General features: G+C 43.9%; 3 protein-coding genes across 5 annotated transcripts; 2 read left to right on the top strand and 1 right to left on the bottom strand.

The window, feature by feature from the left end:
- The first annotated feature begins 434 nt into the window (after positions 1 to 434).
- On the top strand, positions 435 to 5071 carry psmd4a (proteasome 26S subunit ubiquitin receptor, non-ATPase 4a). Its single transcript, XM_031866409.1, has 10 exons — positions 435 to 540; positions 1214 to 1354; positions 1499 to 1613; positions 2198 to 2284; positions 2444 to 2512; positions 2635 to 2850; positions 3394 to 3514; positions 3633 to 3764; positions 3876 to 3928; positions 4480 to 5071. The coding sequence occupies exons 1-10, from the start codon at positions 515 to 517 to the stop codon at positions 4648 to 4650; spliced, it is 1131 nt and encodes a 376-aa protein (XP_031722269.1). The 5' UTR covers positions 435 to 514; the 3' UTR covers positions 4651 to 5071.
- Positions 5072 to 5149: 78 nt separating this feature from the next.
- znf687b (zinc finger protein 687b) lies at positions 5150 to 14703 on the top strand. Of its 2 annotated transcripts, none has more exons than XM_031866404.1 (10): positions 5150 to 5401; positions 6110 to 8466; positions 9279 to 9541; positions 9627 to 9811; positions 10252 to 10428; positions 10571 to 10733; positions 11101 to 11445; positions 11716 to 11816; positions 12329 to 12416; positions 12756 to 14703. In XM_031866404.1, the coding sequence occupies exons 2-10, from the start codon at positions 6123 to 6125 to the stop codon at positions 13374 to 13376; spliced, it is 4287 nt and encodes a 1428-aa protein (XP_031722264.1). In that variant the 5' UTR covers positions 5150 to 5401; positions 6110 to 6122; the 3' UTR covers positions 13377 to 14703. The 2 variants fall into 2 exon arrangements, with proteins under 2 accessions (XP_031722264.1, XP_031722265.1); XM_031866405.1 differs by having other exon boundaries at positions 5150 to 5886.
- A 177-nt stretch (positions 14704 to 14880) lies between these two features.
- aqp10b (aquaporin 10b) lies at positions 14881 to 19507 on the bottom strand. 2 transcript variants are annotated; one of them, XM_031866411.1, is made up of 9 exons: positions 19432 to 19507; positions 18945 to 19016; positions 18450 to 18548; positions 18054 to 18370; positions 17168 to 17294; positions 16681 to 16818; positions 16091 to 16209; positions 15606 to 15823; positions 14881 to 15155 (listed from the first exon to the last, which is right to left on the bottom strand). In XM_031866411.1, the coding sequence occupies exons 4-9, from the start codon at positions 18366 to 18368 to the stop codon at positions 14954 to 14956; spliced, it is 1119 nt and encodes a 372-aa protein (XP_031722271.1). In that variant the 5' UTR covers positions 18369 to 18370; positions 18450 to 18548; positions 18945 to 19016; positions 19432 to 19507; the 3' UTR covers positions 14881 to 14953. The 2 variants fall into 2 exon arrangements, with proteins under 2 accessions (XP_031722271.1, XP_031722270.1); XM_031866410.1 differs by lacking the exons at positions 18945 to 19016; positions 19432 to 19507 and having other exon boundaries at positions 18054 to 18458.
- Positions 19508 to 19798: the final 291 nt, after the last annotated feature.

Here is a 19798-nt window from a genome sequence, read left to right as displayed (position 1 = left end):
TGAAATATGACTGATACATACTGTAAGACGATATTAATGAGTTAGCTATCCCTTTATTTCTTGGTGTACTATGCCCTTGCAATGTCAAAGAATAATAAACAGCATTTAATTCAATTTAAAATGCACTACATCATATCTATTGCAATTTAAGTTGAACAATATATATTTTATATGGAAATTGCAGTACAAAATAACGTTAACTTTGAAATAGGATTTTATTCACATTGTCCAATCCTAGTCTTTATTTGCACAATAAATAAGATGCCATTCTACTCTGAACTGTCTCCATTACAACTGAGTAAAAGCAATATCATCTGCACGAGCGAGGAAAGTTAATTAATTGTTCAAAAAATTCAAAGTGCTCAACATAAGACATAAGTTATAAATAGAACGTAAAAGAGTGAAATAAATACCGGCCAAAAACCTGGCCAATCATATTTCACTTTGTTCAGTCTTTGTCCAATAGACTGTGAGCTTGTAAGATTACGACAGACAGCAACAAGAACTTTCCAAAATGGGGCTCGAAAGTACTATGGTCTGGTAAGAAGTCTACAAATGCTGTTTTGTATAGTTGTTGGTCTGTTAGCGGGTCACACGAAGACACAATAATCTATCTGTCGGTGTACTAGATATTTGACCTGAATTTAGAGCAAATGTCCCGGTTCACAGGGCAGATAATTGACCGTTGACTGTTAGCTCGGCTAACGGCTGAGTCATTGTAGCTAAAGTTAGCTTAGATTTGCGGTCTTATTAAACTATCTTTTGCGAGCTGTGCCATATATGAATAACGTTACATTCATGATTATTATTTACCTTACAATTAAGTAAGATACTTTTTATCTTCATAATCAACTGATATCCACGATGATGTGATTGTTTCGACCATCGACTTAATGTTATGTGGAGTCACCGGTTGCTATCGTTAGCTAGCCGTGTTAATGCCGTTTTATTATTGTACCGACATTTTAACTCTATTTAACACCATAAATTTACTTCCCAGATGAAGAAGGTAAACGTTTCCTATGTAGCTGGTAGTGAAGAGGAATTGAGATGTATTATTGTAAACTAGCTACAAGGCCTATGCTAACTAGCTTGGTCTCGGGTTGATATGGGAATGACATGTCAACTGCTAACGTTAGCTAGTTAGCAGCCTAATGTGAGTGACGTAACTCTAACGTGATCAGAGCCACGTTTAACTTATATTTCCCCACAGTGTGGACAACAGTGAATACATGAGAAATGGAGACTTTCTACCAACGAGGCTACAAGCTCAACAAGATGCTGTCAACATTGTTTGTCACTCTAAAACACGAAGCAATCCAGAAAACAATGTGGGCCTCCTCACTATGGCAAAGTAAGTTATTCTCACATAAATTATCATAAGTTCTAATAGTGTTCATCCTCATATCTCTTCAAACACTTCATAGCACAATTGGTTTTGTTGTACATGGTGGGGGATGATGGACAGCACGGGATGTTTGTTTTTGTTTTCATACAGTAACTGTGAGGTCCTGAACACGCTGACACCAGACTCTGGCCGCCTCCTGTCCAAACTCCACGCTATCCAGCCCAAAGGAAATATCTGCTTCTGCACGGGCATCAGAGTGGCTCATGTGTGTAACTGAGATTTTTCTCATTTTAAGCATTTGTTTCAAAATGAAAGCTAGGGTTGGTAATCTTGAGAAACCAGTAAGAGTAAACTAGATTTAAAAAAATGATCCAACCGAAGATGTCGTGCCAGTGTTCCCAACTCTTGTCCAACAAATGTACCTAATAGCGCTAGCTCCAAAAGTCCTCAAACCTATGGAGAAAGTCGCCAAGTTGGCAACATTTACAGCCCCATAACTTAACGGAAACAACGATCATGGCAATTGTTTGTACTCGCAGCTGTCAAGCTAGCAGCTGAAGGAAGACTTTGACGACGCACAATTAGTGCCCAGATAGACAAACAGGTAGGCTGTCCAATTATTCAATCAATGATTGGATGGATTTATTACAGTCCTGTGACTGCCACGTATTGGATTTATTTATTAAATTGTCAAAAAATATAATAAAGTTCTTGAAGAACATTACCAACCCTAGCTTTAACAGAAGGGCTATACCTAGTGATTACCTGAATTGTAAATAAGAGGGTTTTGATGTCTGCAGCAGCAGTTTTTGAGTAGCCATATTTTTTTGTCATGCATTTCCTGTGTAGCTGGCCCTAAAACACAGACAAGGAAAAAACCACAAGATGAGGATCATTGCCTTTGTTGGGAGTCCTGTGGAGGATAATGAAAAAGAAGTTAGTTTAAAGTATTCTTGTATCACATTTGTATTATTTATTATATATTTTATTATACATCATAGGTTTAACACATTCTCCCACTGTCTCTAACACTGCCAATGTATGTCTGTCTTTCTTCATCTCAACCTGCTACTGTTCCACCTGCTGATTCTGCAGCTTGTCAAGTTGGCAAAGCGCTTGAAAAAAGAGAAAGTGAATGTGGATATTATCAACTTTGGAGAAGAGGTGAGGCCTTCTTGGTTTATCTATCGTTGCACTGCTATAAGGCAGAGTGAAGTGAAGCATAATGTATTTATAAATTGAGCTTTGAACTTGCCTTTCCATCTATCTCCCAACTGTTTATTCAGGAGCTGAACACAGAGAAGCTGACTGCTTTTATTAATACTTTAAATGGGAAAGAGGGGACTGGCTCCCACCTGGTCACAGTGCCTCCAGGACCCAGTCTGGCTGATGCGCTGCTCTCCTCTCCCATCTTGGCCGGGGAAGGAGGCTCTATGATGGGTCTCGGTGCCAGTGACTTTGAGTTTGGTGTGGATCCCAGTGCTGATCCAGAACTTGCCCTGGTAAGCAATATATAGATGTGAGTTTAGTACCTAGCATAAATGTTAACTTTGATGTATTGTCTTGAGAGAGAAATTCAAGGGTTCTTTTAAAGCAAACAGTTTGTTTACGACAACGGCAACAAAGTTAAATCATAGCACCTAACTGCTATTATACCGTTATTGTATAGATTGAGTGAAAAACTATCAGCTAGTCCATTCAAGATGTACCCACACTAACACCAATGTGAGAGATGCTGTTTACATAGCAAATACATGTGGATCAGCTCTTTAAGGTTAGAAACTCATCCACACATAGAAAGCCAATGTGATGCTGCATGGTATTAAAAATAGCAATAATGTGTGACTTTTCTTCACTAAAATTTCACTGCTGCAAAGAGAGTGCTTGATAAAGACGATGAAACGAATTGGGCCAAGAATGCAAAGAACATGAGATCTCAAGTGCACGTTGACTTTGTTACAATAAAAAGGTGTTCGCAGTTTAGAGTTTGAAGTGATGCCCTTTGCCTTTATTTCTCACTGTGCCGTCTCTGTGAATTCCTTTAGGCCCTGCGTGTATCAATGGAGGAGCAGCGACAGAGGCAGGAGGAAGAGGCCCGCAGAGCTGCTGCTGCTTCTGCAACGGATGGAGGCATGGATGCAAGCATGCCCACAGCCGGTGCAGATGGTAATTGTTGCAGGATTAACAACTAGTTGCTTTCACTTATGAGACAGCTCTGTTTATTATAATTGTTAGTATTTGATAGAATGACACTTACTTAGTTTTGATTTTTTTTTTTTCACAGAATCAGAGGACGCCTTATTGAAGATGTCAGTATCTCAGCCTGAGAGTGCTGCAGCAGTGCTTCCTGACTTCAGCAGCATGACAGAGGAGGAGCAGATAGCCTACGCCATGCAGATGTCCCTTGCCGGAGGAGGTGAGTTCCATTTGATTATCATGCAAATAGATGTGCTTGCTATAACTTATGGCCACTCTATCTGCTGGTATGTCTAAGATAATAAGTTATTTTCACTTGTTCTGTGAACAGAGTATGGAGAAATGGATGCAGCAGCTCCCATGGACACTGGAGAATCAGCCAAGGTGAGTAATCATGTTTTAAAGGAGCAATTGTTAAATGGGGCTCACCTGTCCCTTTTGTATTCTCAATAGAGTTGGAAAGGGTGGAGGAATTATTTCTGGCATCCAAGGTCCTGAAAGTAAAAGTGAATTGTCAGTGTAAACAAATGAGCAACTGCTTTAGAAAATATCTGGTTCTTTGATTAAAAGCTCAAAGTCAAAGGTGCAGACCTGTGTATGACTCCCAACGCGGATTTAGTGTAAACATCACATCAAGATTTAAATCCTGTTGTGTGTGCTGCTAACGGTAAGTGGAAGCTAAATATTACGCCTAGTAGAAACCCCAAAATACCGTTGTTCCTAATTGCAACAACAAAGTTTGACAGGACATTTTTAATTGGAAAAGAAAACATTGAAATGGAAAAGCTACAATGGGGAAAATACCCTGTAACCAGTGGCTTCTCCCACCTAAGAATATTTTACATACAAGATGACCAGACATAGTTTGGAGATCTTAAAACCACAAAAGGCCTAATCCATTCTAATCTATTGTATCCTCTAATGCAATTGAATAGGAGGAAGATGACTATGATGTGATGCAAGACCCGGAGTTCCTTCAGAGCGTCTTGGAGAACCTGCCTGGTGTCGACCCGAACAACGAAGCCATCCGCAACGCTATGGGCTCCCTGGCCTCCCAGACAGGAAACAAGCCAGAGGGCAAAAAGGATGAAGAGAAGAAGAAGTGAGGGGGCAAACGAGATGGACACAGTCTTCAGACTTTGACTAGAAAATAAATAAACAAATTTTTTCAGGATTACTTTAATATATCAAAATATTGCTGATGCATCGTCGGACTGACAGCCCAGCATGAGACAGCACTCTGACATTTAATACCATCGTTTACTGTCAGACACTCAAAAGCACCGACATAACAGTAATAAAGAAATCTTAAGTATTGAATGACTGTTTAGTGTAAAATCTGAATGCCCTGTAACATAAATTGATATCATCCTTAAAATCGCCTTGTATGCTCTTTAACCTACATTTTGTCTACATGGTATAATTGGCCTATCAGAAGAGCAAGAATTTGTCATGACGGGCTCTTAAACAGCTAGCCACGCTCCTGTCATGTATGTGTGTTTTTGCAATAAAATCATTGTGTAAATATGTTGCATTTTGGTGTTTTTTTTGTTGCCCTCAGAACCTCATTGTTGACAGTGCTGTGAGTAGATTGGGAGACAAAAGGGTGCATTTTTTTTAAGAGACCACTTTCCCAACTTCAAATGGCTTTGCATGATTTAAAAAATTGTTTGGTAACGACAAGTAGCAATGTTTTATGTGACTAACAGTATAAATAAATATACGTGTGGTTTGCGGCATCGTCCATGCATTTTTCCAGCATTATTTGAGCCTGATAGGATGTCGCAGGTCACGTGACGGGAAGCACTGCATTTTCAGCTGAAAACGAGCTAGGATAGTCGGGAATCGCATATCCAGGTAAACAATCAAAATACATGAAATATTAAACAAAAATCCCCATCCCAACCATCCTCTTTTGTGACATCGTCGACCCTACGATCACCGGGTTGTTATTGCTGTCAAACCATACCTCAGCAAATCGCTCCAGTTGCTTTTTAATGGCGAACGCTAGCTAGTTAGCTAAATGACCCCTCTTTCTTGGCTTGGAGCTCAGCGGCCAGCTAGCCAGCTGCAGCCGGGAAGGAGCATCGTTTGCTCAAAATATCCGAAGGAGCTGCTACGAGGCGCTGGCCCGGTTGAACGGTTTCTCAAGTGGCCACTACTACACAGCTTAGCATGCGCTAAAAGCATCATATAAGCAGTGTTTCCCATTCATAGCAAATTAGTGCTGAACCTGTTACCAGAGGAGGGTTCGGTTGCAGTAACGCCGTGGCTATCGCGCTAGCTGGCTAATACAAATGCTAGTGCAGGTCCCCCGATATCAAGCTAAACTGCTGTAGCTTGTAAGTTTGTGTCAAACGAAAGTGCATGCAAGACATTTTATGCGTGGAATTTACCTCGAAAATCTAACTATTTTGAAGATTTTAGTAATTTTGAATGTTTAGGTTTTGCAGCAAATCTATTATGCTAGCAAGGCAGAGCAGAGGTTGATGGACAACACAGACAGATTTGTGTTAATGACTTGTGTTGCCTGCTGCTACTATGTCTATTCATTTGTTTTTACAGGAGTAATCCCGGTATGGGGGACATGAAGACCCCAGATTTTGATGACCTGTTGGCAGCATTTGACATTCCTGACATAGATGCCAAAGAGGCCATTCAGTCTGCCCCAGATGAGGCAGAGGGACCCCATGGAGCTGCAGGTGCATCTCTGGGAAAGTCGGATGGCGTGGTGGGCGTTGGGTCATCCTTGAGACCGCCGAGCCCCTCAGACCCCCAGGCGGACAACTCAATTGTCAGTGTGATTGTGAAGAATAAAGTCCGCCTTGAGAATGCAGATGGAGAGGAGGGAGACACAGACCAGGACCCTATCGATGTGATCGCAGGGGTAGATGTGGGTCCAAGACTAGGTGTATGTGCCCCTGGAATGGCTCAATCTGAGGCTCTTAACCACAACGGTTTTGGGGTGTCTGGTGTGTCCACGCCCCTCCCCCTCAGCCAGACCCAGTCTAACGGAGCGCCGTGGTCAATAAACACCCCTAAATTGTCTTCAGAAGCACCAGGTGCTGGTTCAGCCAAGTCTCACAAGCAGGGCGGGAACATTTTCAACAGACTTAAACCGCTTGTGGCACAGGGGTCTGGGGATCCAGTGGGCCGGGCCAGGAAGATGCAGCTTCTGCAGCAGCAACACCAGCAGCAGCAGGATACAGGCCAAGAGAGGGCAGATGGTGTCAAAGCATCATTACCCTCATCTTCCTCTCTGTCAGCTGGGTCGTCTCCTCTGGCTGCAGGGGGGGCCGTTGGACTAGCCTCGCCTTTCTTTCCCCCTTCCAAGCCTCTGCTGCCCACTCCACCCTCGGCCCTATCATCACACACGCTGCACTCATCTCAGCCTTTTAACGGCGCTCCCAAAGGTGGCCCTGCTGGATTTCAGCACCAACAGATGGAGGAGGAGGAGGATTCTGACCCTGATTTGGGGAGTCCACTGGTGATCCAAGAGAGCCCAGACTCCCCGACTTGCCCTCAGCTGAGCCGCCGTTACAAGTCTGACTCTGTCTCAACGCAGCCCACATTTTCTACTGGGTGTCACCCTAAACCTGGGGACACTCCTTCAGGGGCATCTCTGACTTCATCAACACCCCAGTCAGGCTCAACAGAGAGTCCCCAGCTGGAGGAAAGACATCCAGAGCATGTCATAGAAGAGAGAGACTCACCGGAGAGTCCTGAACCAGAGATGCCAAAATCAACTACTCAAGCCGCAGCGAAGAGGTGCTCCAGCCCTGCGGTGGCCTCCACTCCTCCTCCGACTGAACTGCGGGAGCCCAAAGAGGAGGAGGAAGAGATGGAAGTGGGTAATGGGATAGAGAAGGTCACTGATGGCAAAGCGGACAAGGGAGAAAATGGGAGAACAAGTGCAGAAAAGATGGAGGTAGATGATGGCAAGCTTAAATCTCTGTCTGCCGATGGAGGAGAAGCAGGCGTTGCTGCACCTGCTGCTTCTGGCGCTCCAGCCCGACCCCTCAAAGTCAGAATAAAAACGATTAAAACCTCCACAGGCGGAATCACCAGAACTGTCACAAGGGTAGCTCCTAAAGGTGGTGCTGCAGGAAAAGGTCTGGACCCCAAAGCTCAAACTGGGGAACGTAAGGTGTTAGGAAACAAGGCCCAAAAACTTGACGCTTCCGCAGGTCACATGACGACAACCTCCCAGAAAGTAAGTGCTCTCAATGCTTTGCCTGTGTCTACGTTGGCAGCCAGCAGCGTGATGCTAGCGGCTGCCACGAAGGTCCAAAACAAAATGGCTGCATCTGACAAGGCCAAGGTCTCTGCCACTGCTGTCAGCATCACGAAATCTGCTTCCCTGCCTGCAAGTCCCGCTGTGGCCTCCTCTCCCAAGTTCTCAGTCGCTGCTGGTGGGATCAGTGTACGTACATCCACCAGCAAGACAGCTAACGGAGGTGGCAGCACCATCATTGGCGGCACCCTCCAGCAAAACAAACCCGCCTCCATTGTCAACAGTACCGGGGCCGTGATCTCCCGCAGTCAGTCGAGCCTGGTGGAGGCTTTCAACAAAATCCTGAACAGTAAGAACCTTTTACCGAGCTACAAGCCCGACCTCTCGGCACCCCCGCCACCCGAGTGGGGTCTCCCGCTCCCAGCCACAGGGTACCGCTGCCTGGAGTGCGGAGATGCTTTCGCCCTGGAGCGCAGCCTGGCTCGACACTACGACAGACGGTCACTCCGCATCGAGGTGACCTGCAACCACTGTGCTAAGAGGCTGGCCTTCTTCAATAAGTGCAGCCTGCTGCTGCATGCCAGGGAGCACAAGGAGCGCGGGCTGGTCATGCAGTGCTCGCACCTGGTCATGAGGCCCGTCACTGTCGAGCAGATGATTGGACAGCAGGACATAACACCCATTGGTGGTAAGAAAGAGTTGCAGCTCACGATTATTTTAAATGTAGGTTCATTTGTTGTTATTTTTATACGATTGATTTACCTTTTAGTCTGACGATCACGATCTCAGAGCCCAATGCCACTCAAAATGGATTGTTCTGTCCGACCAGAAGTCCAAAACTCAAAGATATTATATTCTCAATTTAAGGAGTAGTATTGAGGATTTTTATTTAGATTAATGACAAACAATTGATTACAACAATTTTTAATTTTTTGTTGATTGACTAAAAGTCATCGCAGCCCTAATATAAGTTGTGCATAAAGTGTGTTTGATGCTTTCAGGGTCAACATTCAACAGTTTACATCATGCCAAGGCTCATCCTCTCAATTATTTCCTTGATTAATTGTTTGAACTTTGAAATATCCATCACAATTTCTTCAAATTGCTTGTTTTGGCCGCCCACACAAAACAAAACCCAAATATATTTAATTTACTGTCATAGAATAGATTTGACAAGAGAACAGGCCTAATATAACAAGCATTCAAAAACCAGGAGCTGGAACCAGATCATTTTTGCCATTTGTGTTTAAACATGGCAAGCAATTAATCAATAAAATTGTTGCTCATTCATTTTCTGCAGAATCATTTCAGCTCCACATCATAGTTTTTGTTTCTATTAGTGTAGAGAGTCATGAAAGAACCACAGCAATAAGTTAAACGTTAAAAAACCCATCTCATTCATTTATAATTCATCTCCATTGACCGCATCCCATCTGTCGCCTCCAATTTCCACCTTTGGCTGACCAGGCCTGCTCACCTCTTCATCCTCCTCTCCTCCAGTCTCATCTCCTTCGACCACATCCGGGGGCCCCGCCGTCTCTACCAGCTCCAGTCCAATGAAGGAGGCCTCGTCTCCGGCGACAGCTCAGCCTCGTACTGTCCGCCGCGTACCCCAGGGCCCCCAAGCACTGATGCCTCTGCCTTGCAAGAAGGCCGAGGGGCTGCAGTACAACGGCTTCAAATGTCCGGAGTGCCAATCACAATTCTTGAGCAAGGCTGAGCTGGTCACTCACTTCCAGCAGATCAGAGCTGCTCCCAACTCAGTGAGTCTTTGTTTCACTCCGCCAACACCTGCTGTTGTGAAATGCTGGTGATCACTTGTTCGATGTTTCTTTTCTTCCGTTTCAGACGTGTACGCAATGCTCACCTCCCATGATGCTGCCCAACTCGTGTGCCATGTCAGCCCACCAGAGGATCCATAAACACAGAGGGCCTCATGTGTGTCCCGAGTGTGGGGGGATCGCCCGGCAGGCCAGCATCCAGACCCACCTGGAGGAGGCGTGTCTGCACTTCGCCAGGCGCATTGGATACAGGTGTGGAGACATTTCTCAAAACCATCATTGAGACCTGTACCAAAGGCGAAATTATTTGAGAAAGAACAATTATTTATTTATTTCAGATTGACCTTTTTAGGGGGGGAAAAAGCCAACTTTAATAAATCTTAGTGGGGCAAGCTTCAATGCTTTACGAACTTAAGTTTGTCCTGTGGTTAGTATTCATTTATTTTTTAAATTTAGGAAAGTAAAGAATCTTCAAATTATACAACTGCTGTTATAGACTTGAGAAAATATGGTACTTTGCAAATTACTTTTATTGGGTACTAAGGACAAATACGCACAAAATCAATCTACCAATGTAATTTGAGGTGCTGTCTATAGTGGATGTTTTAGGGTGTACACATCCAAGACGGATTAGGAAATGGTTCTGTGCTAGAGACATAATAAGACATACTGTGTACCATGATCTTGTCCAGGTGCTCGAGCTGCCAGGTCGTGTTCGGAGGGTTGAACTCCATCAAGTCCCACATTCAGACCGCTCACTGCGAGGTCTTCCACAAGTGCCCCAGCTGCCCCATGGCCTTCAAGTCTTCCCCCAGCGCCCAGAGCCACATCAGCACCCAGCACCCAACACTCACTGGAGGACAGGCCAAGTACGTAACTTACTTCTACCAAAACAATTCACAGGAGATACATCTTTCTCGTGGGAGAAATATCTTCAGAGGATGTTTGAAAATGATGCCCATACATTTGTAAATAGATCCCTAAAATATCTGTATTTTTGTCCTTTTGCAGAATGATCTACAAGTGTGTGATGTGTGATACGGTTTTTACCCAAAAACCCTTGCTGTACATGCACTTTGACACTCATTTAGCCAAGCAAAAAGTGCACGTGTTCAAGTGTCCCGACTGCACCAAGCTCTACGCCCAGAAAGGATCAATGATGGAGCATATTAAGGTGTGTTTATATGTTCAGAGTAGAGTGAATGAGTACAAATGGTCATAGATTTAAGATACTAAGTATAAGTATAAGAATAAATATATTATAATGGTCACTGCAAATGGTCGTTCTGCCTTTGTGTTGTGAATGTTGTGTCAACAAAGGCACACAGCAATTCCTTGGATTGGCTTTAGCAAAGTTCCTCCCCGGTTGCTTTGTCCTAAGTTCTAATCTATACCAAGAACAGTACTTTTTTTTTTGTAAGTCAGATTGTCTTTTTGTGTGCCAGTTTGAGTTATTTGCATTTTTCAAAAGTAAAATAATTTATTTCATATTCTCCGTATGCCTCTCTCTTCTCTCACACGTCACTGTCCTCACCTCTCAGACGGCTCACAGAGGACCGTCAGCCAAACCGACAGAGTCTCAGCCCGATGCCTCCAACCCGGCCTCGGCCCCGACCAACGCATCCGGCCCCCCTGGCCCCAAATCGAAGTCCTCCGGAAAACCCGACAACTCCGACGGAGAGGACTGGGGGCGGGAACAGGAGGAGGAAGACGACGACGACGAAGACGACGAGGACGATGACTACGAAGCTCCAGGGGGTAACTCGACCGCCGCGGGCGGCAGCAGTCAACCCCCCGCCCAGACTGAGTGGACCTGCCCGCAGTGTCAGTCCACCTTCACTGACAACGAAGACTATCTGAGTCACGTGAAGACAGAGCACGGCAAGGTGTAGCATACTACCTCCATCATTTACTTAAACCTGATTGCATTGAAGCCAGTGATTACAGTTACTGCACCAACTTTGAACAGGTTAACTAGCTCATTGAACTTCGTGCTTGGTAAATTACATCCAATCCTCGAGGGTAAAGCAGGCAAAGAAGCACCCATACTGAGGGAGGCTGTTCATTTCCTGTCTGCACTGGAGTACATTTCACTGAGACTCATTACCTTTCTTTATCTTATCTCCCCCTCTGTGTCTGTGTGTGCGCTGTCAAAGTTCCCTTGTCGTATTTGTGGAGGCACGTTCAGCACTTCTTCCAGCCTGAGACGTCACGAGCGTGTAATTCATGAGGGCAACAAGAGAGTCTTCCATTGCCAGTGAGTTGCTTAAAAGCTTTCATCAAATATTTGTGTACGAGCTTGTGTGGACACGAACTGACCCACAGCTGTGATTTTAAATGTTTCGTCATTTTCAATGTTTTGATAGAAGAGAAAATCACTGGTTGATCGTAGAGCTAGACTGGTGGGCGGGCTATATTATTAGCATATTGCCGTTATATTGGTGTAATGTATATGTTGGCTGATAAGTAACAAATTGAAAACTAGTTTATGAATTTATTCAGAAAGGCTGTCACCATCACATAGTCCACCAGAGTACTGAGAAGTTAATTTTACACTGTAAAATGCCTCAGTATGTCTCTTGGTCTCAATTCTTAAACAATGAAACAAATTTAAAGGATCTGTGTCAAGAGTGTGCAAGTTATGTTTTTTGTTGTTTTCCTTCTCACTGTTGGCCATACTATTGTAATCGGAATTTTAAAACACTCAAATATTGATCATTTAATATCAATTTTTTTTTAAATGTGATTTAACCAGTAATTCTTTTTCAGATATTGCACAGAAGGCAAACGCACCTTCGGTAGTCGGTTCTTACTGGACAAGCATATCCGGCTCCATCACAGGACCACAGATGGACAGGTGAGACAACACGGTGCAGTTTAGTTCTTTCTGTTTCAGGACTGAAATATGCTCATGTCTGATCAACTAAAGCTGTGTCCCAATTCCATACTGCAACGCACATATTGCATCATTTACTTATTACAAAACAGCAAAGTCTGTTAGATTTTTTGTATTCTAACTGCAGAAATAGTACATTATGATAATTTGTATGTACAGTTAGGATGTAGTATGTAAAAAAACATGGAAATGTTAAAGTTTGAAAGTATTTTCCTGATGAAATTCTGCTGCACTTCTTTTCTTGCCGTGTGCATCAATAAAGCAAACGTTTAGTCTCTCGCTACTTTTTTGGGTCCTCAGGAAAGACCCATGACCAGGAAGCGAGCAGCCACAGGGGGAGAAGGACCAGGCAGCTCCTCAGAACAGGATGGTGAGGGCGGACCTCCTGGAGGCAGGGCAGGAGACGAGGAAGAAAACGCCCCCGAGGACGCCGAGGAGGGTCCTGCAGGTCCTGCAGGTCCTCCAGGTCCTGCAAAGAGAACCAGGGCGTCGACATCGTTGGCACCCAACGAGCTGGAGGAGGAAGACAACATTTTCCGTTGCGTCCCCTGCGGCTTCTCCACCGAGGACGGGGCGGAGTTCCAGCGCCACATTCCCCAGCATCGGGCCGACACCGCCTCCTTCCAGTGCCTGCAGTGCGGCGTCTGCTTCGCGTCAGCCGGCTCTCTCAGCAGGCACCGCTTCATCACTCACCGCGTGCGGGACACCCACGGCGACGCGGACCGCGGCACCCCGCGCGCCCACGGCTCTCCCGACGGCTCACCCGGCGGCTCCCCTCAGGCGCAGGGCGAGGACGGAGATGGGAATCTGATCTGCAAGGTGTGCGGCCGGCGTTTCGATAAGGCCTCGGACCTCAACACCCACTTCAGGACCCACGGCATGGCCTTCCTCACCGCACACAAGACGGACAAGCCCCAGTAGAGAGGAGAGGAGGGGTCTTCTGAGACTGACAGATCATCTCCAACGAGTGGTCATGACGGAGGGAGAGAGGCTGTAGAATATGAATGTTGATCCTGAGATGAAACTTCCTGTGCAGTTTTTTTTTTAGCCACCATAAACAGTTTTACTCTAATCTACGGCACCTCTTCTGTGCGATTGTAACTGCATGTTTGATCACGTTACTGGTCACTTAACTGAACACACCTGTGATGGAAAGACTCTCAAACAGCCCTCTGAGAAAAGCATTTATATATCAGCCATACTGTGTTTGATACGTCTCGTCCTTCCATCTCAATCACTCTGCACTGACTGTAGCCACCTGTTTGTTTTTCCACGTAACACGCTTAAATACGTACACCTCCCACTGTACACCTCACAGTAGTGCCGATATTTTTGTACCTTAACCTATTGTTTGTTGTATTTATACTCATTTGTTCATTATTCCGGCGTGAGATGGGTTTTAACAGCTCCAGAGGCTTTTAAAACGGATCTCAAGACATCTGAAGCATGACGGGGAGTGTTTGGAGAATCTAACACTGATTTTTATGTTGCTATAATATTTATTTATACGAAACACATTACTGCTGTTGGTATTTGTGTGAGTCGGTTGCGTCAAATCGCACCGGTCGTGGTGCGATTTACCTCCAACAGAGATATGAGATGAGAATCTCTGAAGGCATTTCATTTGGAGACGAGGTTACTGGAGGTAACCTGTGTAGTGTGAACAATGTGTGATGTTGTTAATCGTTAAGCTAGAAGAAGAAGAAGAAGAAGAGAGGTCGGGCTTCCTGCCAGTAGTATATGTGTACGTTTTGCCATGTAAATACATATTACACTAAAAGAAAGCGTTCTGGTTTTAGTAACTTGCTATGATAATGTGAATACGTATAGTATTTGTACTTGTGCTTTTTTTTTTTTCTCCAATTTAAAGTTTAAAAGAATTTCCTCCCAGAGGTAGCTATACATTGTAATTACAAAGCAGAGGGAGATACGTGGGGGTTGTGTTGTCTTAATGTGTATGAATACAAACGTTTATCTCGTTGAGACGGTTCTTTTTTTATCTACAGATTCAGTGCTTGCTGTACTCACATTTCTTTTGTATGTTTGAAAAACAGCCTTCATGGTCACGTGATGGAGGCCTAAACGTGGATTTTATTTGTTTTGTTTGTATCTTTTATATGTCATAATATCATATTTATATAGCTCAATAGTGGAAATTACATGTCATTTTCTTTTCCATGGTTGTGGTCTGCTTGCTGAAATGCCATACACTTTTGTGCTGTTTTTGAAATAAATGTGTAAAAGAGAAGGTTGACTCACGCAGCCAGTTCATCTGCAGAGTTTGCTTTCAGAGCCGTGTTTGCAGCTTCTTTGTTTACAGAATGGGAACTGTTCATATTATTGCATTCACCTAAACTTCTTATTGTCAGAACCAATCTACCTGTTCCAGTGAATCAGTAACAAACATTTACGCAGACGGCTTCAATGGGTATCACACCAAAAGTAGCATTTACTGTATATGTGACAGTTGTACTTCTTTGACACAGCTTCATTTACCACTAAGTGGGTTTTTCACAGTCTCGCTCCAGCCCCTCCAGCTCCAGCCCCGTCTTGCCCTCAGTGGGCTCCTGACATGAGGTCTGTAACTCCGATGGACTGAGAGGATGGTGGACTTCAATCATCAGCTCGTAGATCAGAGTTCCCAGCAGTGCCCCAACACAGGGAGCCACTATGGGCACCCACCACCAACCACCTCCAGCCCTGTAAAGGGTTACACACAATCAAGAGGCAGTAGCGTGCTCAGTTTTAAAGCATGCAACCTAAGGCATGCATCAATACCAACCATGTCATGCTAGATTGATGGGAACCGGGCTAAAACGCTACAAATTTGGAAGAGGGGAAAGCTGGAATGGATGTATTCTCACAGGGGTCCCTTGACATCTCACTTGAAGATATCTGAATATAAAATGGGTTTTATGGGTGAGAATCCCCTTTACAGACAAACCCACATTGCATACAGTATAAATGTGTTATTTCCACCTATTCTATAAATGGTGTGTTTAAATATTTCTCATATGTGGCATATACTGTTGACCTGCTGGGAGATCCCCCCCCCCAATCGAAAAAAAGCTAAAACGGGTCTATTTAGGTCTCTAAGGGTTAAATTCACAAACCAAAGTGCATGTGAATGTCCAGAGTCAAACTACTAACTTGAAAACATCCACTCCCCAGCCAGCGATGTACGTGAACAGTCGAGGTCCAAAATCCCTGGCGGGGTTGAGGGCGTAGCCGCTGTTGGAGCCCATCGAGATGCCAATAACCAGCACTGCTGCTCCCACCAGTACGGGCTGAAGACCATCAGGGACGGAGCTGTTCCCCCGGTCTCCAAGAGCCAGGACACACAGCAGCAGTGCAGCCGTGCCAATCACCTGCAGGACATGGGAGTTGTTAATGTACAAGCAGACACTTAGTTGGGTGCACATCCTATCCTATATTTAAGCAAGGAGCAGAATGACTGATTCAATAAATAACAGGAAAAAGATTCACACACTGGAACTGAACTACAGGTGTGCAAAGTGGTACGAAAGTCAGGATTCTCAAACCTGATGGTTATATTTGGTGATTTTGCTGGACATATTCGAAAGATTTCATCGTCTTAATTCACGGTGATTGGAAAGGGAGTGCCGATGTCTGACCTGGTCCACGACTCCTCCCCACACACTGAGGTAGTCAGCTGGGTAGGTGGCAAATATGCCTGCTGTGGCAGTGGGACCCGTTGTTGTCAGCTCACCTCTGCTGTAGGCCTGGATGGCATCTGCAGACACCTCATTATCATCATGCATGCAAAAACCCACACAGATTCACATGGACCATCAGCACGCTTTAATTCATACTAAACGTCCTACTGCCAGAACTATCAACTGGAGCATCAAATGTGTCATAATCCACGGATGAAAATAGTCCCCAACAAATGTACCATTTACTCTAATTGTAATAATATTTGCTAAAGACTACAGAGCCCAGCTGTTTTTGGAAATTGTTTAATGATTAAACTATAATTGTGACCAGTTTTCCCCAGTAGTATTGAATAGGTTTGGAGCTGAATGCCACAAATTATTGAGAGATGGAACAATGCACTGTTGGTTTTTTGGTCTTTTGACAATAAAAACATTTTTTTTTTTTTTTTACCCCTATACCTATACAACATGTATTTTACTTCTATTGTAATGTTTGTCTTGTCAGATACAATGTGATTGTGATGGCAGTCATCACTGTTGAAACTCACCGTAGTACTGCAGGCCAACGGTGGCTGCAGCCAGAAAGGCTCCGAGCACTTGGAAGAAGACGTAGAAAGGCAGCTTCATCCAGGGATGTCTGCCCAAAGCGCACAAGCTCAGAGATACAGCAGGGTTCAGATGGGCACCTCATGGTTGAAAATAATCCAGAAGAAATAAACGTTTCATAATTCAAACAGATCTGTGCCTCCTGAAAGTGACAACAATAATTTCTTTGCATGCAAATTGAATCAACCATCAAGATGTTTTGACCTGCAGAATGAACAAAAGGTGATATTATTATTTACTGGCATTTCTGTTGCTGTGCGCATGTTTAGTGATTGTAGAAACATTATTAGAGGCAGAGGAGGGTTTGGCATTATTCTTACAGCTGAAGGCATGATAGTCTGAATCTTTTGGGAGTCTTAGTCTTCAGCTCAACCAGGGGATGAAATGCTTTTTTACAAAGTGAAACATAATCTTCATACGGCCCCTTACCTGAGACTCCACGAGACACAAAGATCCCAAATGTTACTCCCAGAGCAAAACCCAGATTGATTGACAGGTACTGCCCTTTCTTATCTTCAGTTGTGGTCACCTGGGCAACGGAGCCGCATCCAAACAGCTGCAATTACATGAGACGAAGAGCCGTATTACAGGAATATATCAACCAGAGTGCAAAAACAGACTGAGCACACAAAGCAAACAACAAATAATAACAATCTGCACTTTACAGTGGATATAAAAAATGAAGTAGGCTATTACAGATGTGATGCAACTTGGATTTAGATAAAAATTCACACTAAAGTTCAGAAAGGTCTGGCCCAGATTAGCGAACACACATCGTTTCCTTTGGTGTAATCTCCTGTTTTATGAACTTCATTGCTAAGGAACCTGCTTTATGATTTGTGTTGTAAAACGCTCATTGCTCCCGACGGGTGAGACAGTTTAGATTCAACAAAACCACAGAAACGCAGCCAGCAAACATCACTGCTTCATTCCAAATCGCTGATGGCACCACCCTTGCTCTTTATCCTCCCCCATCCTCTCCCACTCTCTCTCTCATTCATTCATTCTTTCCATCTGTCTGTCTCTCTTTCAGGCCAAAGTCCTCAGTTATCCATTGTCTGGATTCATCATTTGCTTCAAAACAAGCGAGTAGGCATGTTATTGTTTTTGGAAACTATATTAAATACTTGATGTTGAGTTTGCTGATCAGGTGAGAATTTGGACGAACTGGTGGAGAAGAAATTCATTGTTTTCTCTAGATTACAGCTCATTCAATTAAATGCAGAAGATGATACGCATGTAATTAATCTCTCTTACCTCTACCAAAGTGTCTCATGCAATGAACTGACGTTTAGATCCACAAAATAATACTCACAATCAGGACATACACTCCGAGGCATTCAGCCATGCACTCTCTGACCAGTTGGTTTGTGATCTGACATTTCCTCAGCAGCCTCGCCATCCCAGAGTATTTCTCCGCACCGTCCGGCCACAGGTGAGCTTTCAGAGCCGAGACGCCGTCACCAGGTGGATGTGACCCGCACAGCACTGCACAGTCTGCCTGACTGAGCAGAGTTTGCCCTTTCATGCTGGGGCTGAAGGCTACGTCACACACTTTATGGCACGGCTGAGGCGGTGGTGTGCGTGCACGCAGGGGAGGAGAGTAGCTGACTTTGTAGGACATCTTCATACCTAAATCACAGCAGACATGATTGAAAGTACTTCACTGCACAGAACTGGACTCCTGCCAACAGGCCTGACTCTGGCTCACCTGACAGGAGTTGGCTCTGATTGTTGTTCTCGTTTGATTGGTCGTTATATTTCTTCTTCTCTGACCGTTTATGCCACAGTACAGCTCAGCATTCTTCATCTAAGACAAGACACATGCTTCCTATAAATAAATGAATACATTCATTCTGAATTTTAATTTACGTGTAACAACTTGTTTTTAGTGCCATATTGCATCTGTATTAATTACCACAGAACAATAAAGATATTCTTGGCTTGCACCATGTGCTCGTAAAGTAATCACTATAATCTCTGATAAGAATAATCACTGCTCTGATGGTCATGACAGAGATAATAGCGTTCATCAATTCATATATAGCCAAGTTTTTGTTGGATTTAGCAACGGGTGCCAAAAGTAGAGTAAATCACTGCAACTGACATAACATAACATGTAGGTCGAGAGATCATCACACTAATTACAGTGACACTTTGTCTGTAGATCATAAACAAAGTGAAGCAGAATAAAGTCACATCTCACATAAGATATTTTATGGTCCAGCCTCTGTAAGATAAGTTTGTCCCAAGGTTTCCTGTGAAGATAATCTCCCTTCTACAAGGGAAAAAAAGAGAAAGTATGTGAATGAAGAGGAAACTAAAATGACTACAAAGGGCATGATTATACTACACACTACGTGCACCCTGCATGAATGGAATGCACTTTCTGCATCTATTGATCAATTGTACTTAAATCAACAGAAGTGCTCATGGAGAAATACGAGTGGCTGCAATGTAACATATAGATAAAACATCCATGTCAAATTAAGGGGGGAAACTGATAACATTGGAAGTAAATAAAAATTATTTACGAGTGTCTCTGCATGTAAGACAAACTCTTCTGTTAATTTTCTCTTCTGTTTGCACATTCCAAGGCTTAAAAACCAGGCAAGGTGTTCAAATGTTCATGTGTTCTCTCTTAAAGGCGTTTTCTACTAAACTGATTAGATGAGTGAGAAAATGATAGGCACCTTTAATTGAATGATTACCGGTCAGGACTCTGTTACCACAGTCAAATCTAGATGCAGTACACAGATCACAATGACATCAGTGGACAAAGACACAAATCATTGACACCATGATGAAGATCTGTAAAGTAATGACAGAAGATGAGTTTAAACTCGACTTTTCTTAACCTGTATACATGTAATAATTTGTTAATGGGAACTGATGACTTTTAAGTGTTTAAGGGTCCACACAGGAACACAACTATGTTAGTAGCTGAGGGAGGATACCAGAGTGAGCACCACACCGTAGAATTCCTGAATGTTTATGAAAACGGTTTACAAGAACAGTTCCTTCTGAAGTTGAGTGAAGTGCTCTTCTTCAAAGGAAAAC

Source organism: Anarrhichthys ocellatus, unplaced genomic scaffold (genome assembly GCF_004355925.1).
Source record: "Anarrhichthys ocellatus isolate YVR2014 unplaced genomic scaffold, GSC_Weel_1.0 scaffold35, whole genome shotgun sequence".
In the NCBI taxonomy this organism is placed as follows: domain Eukaryota; kingdom Metazoa; phylum Chordata; class Actinopteri; order Perciformes; family Anarhichadidae; genus Anarrhichthys; species Anarrhichthys ocellatus.
This window is presented reverse-complemented; position numbering and strand designations above follow the sequence as displayed.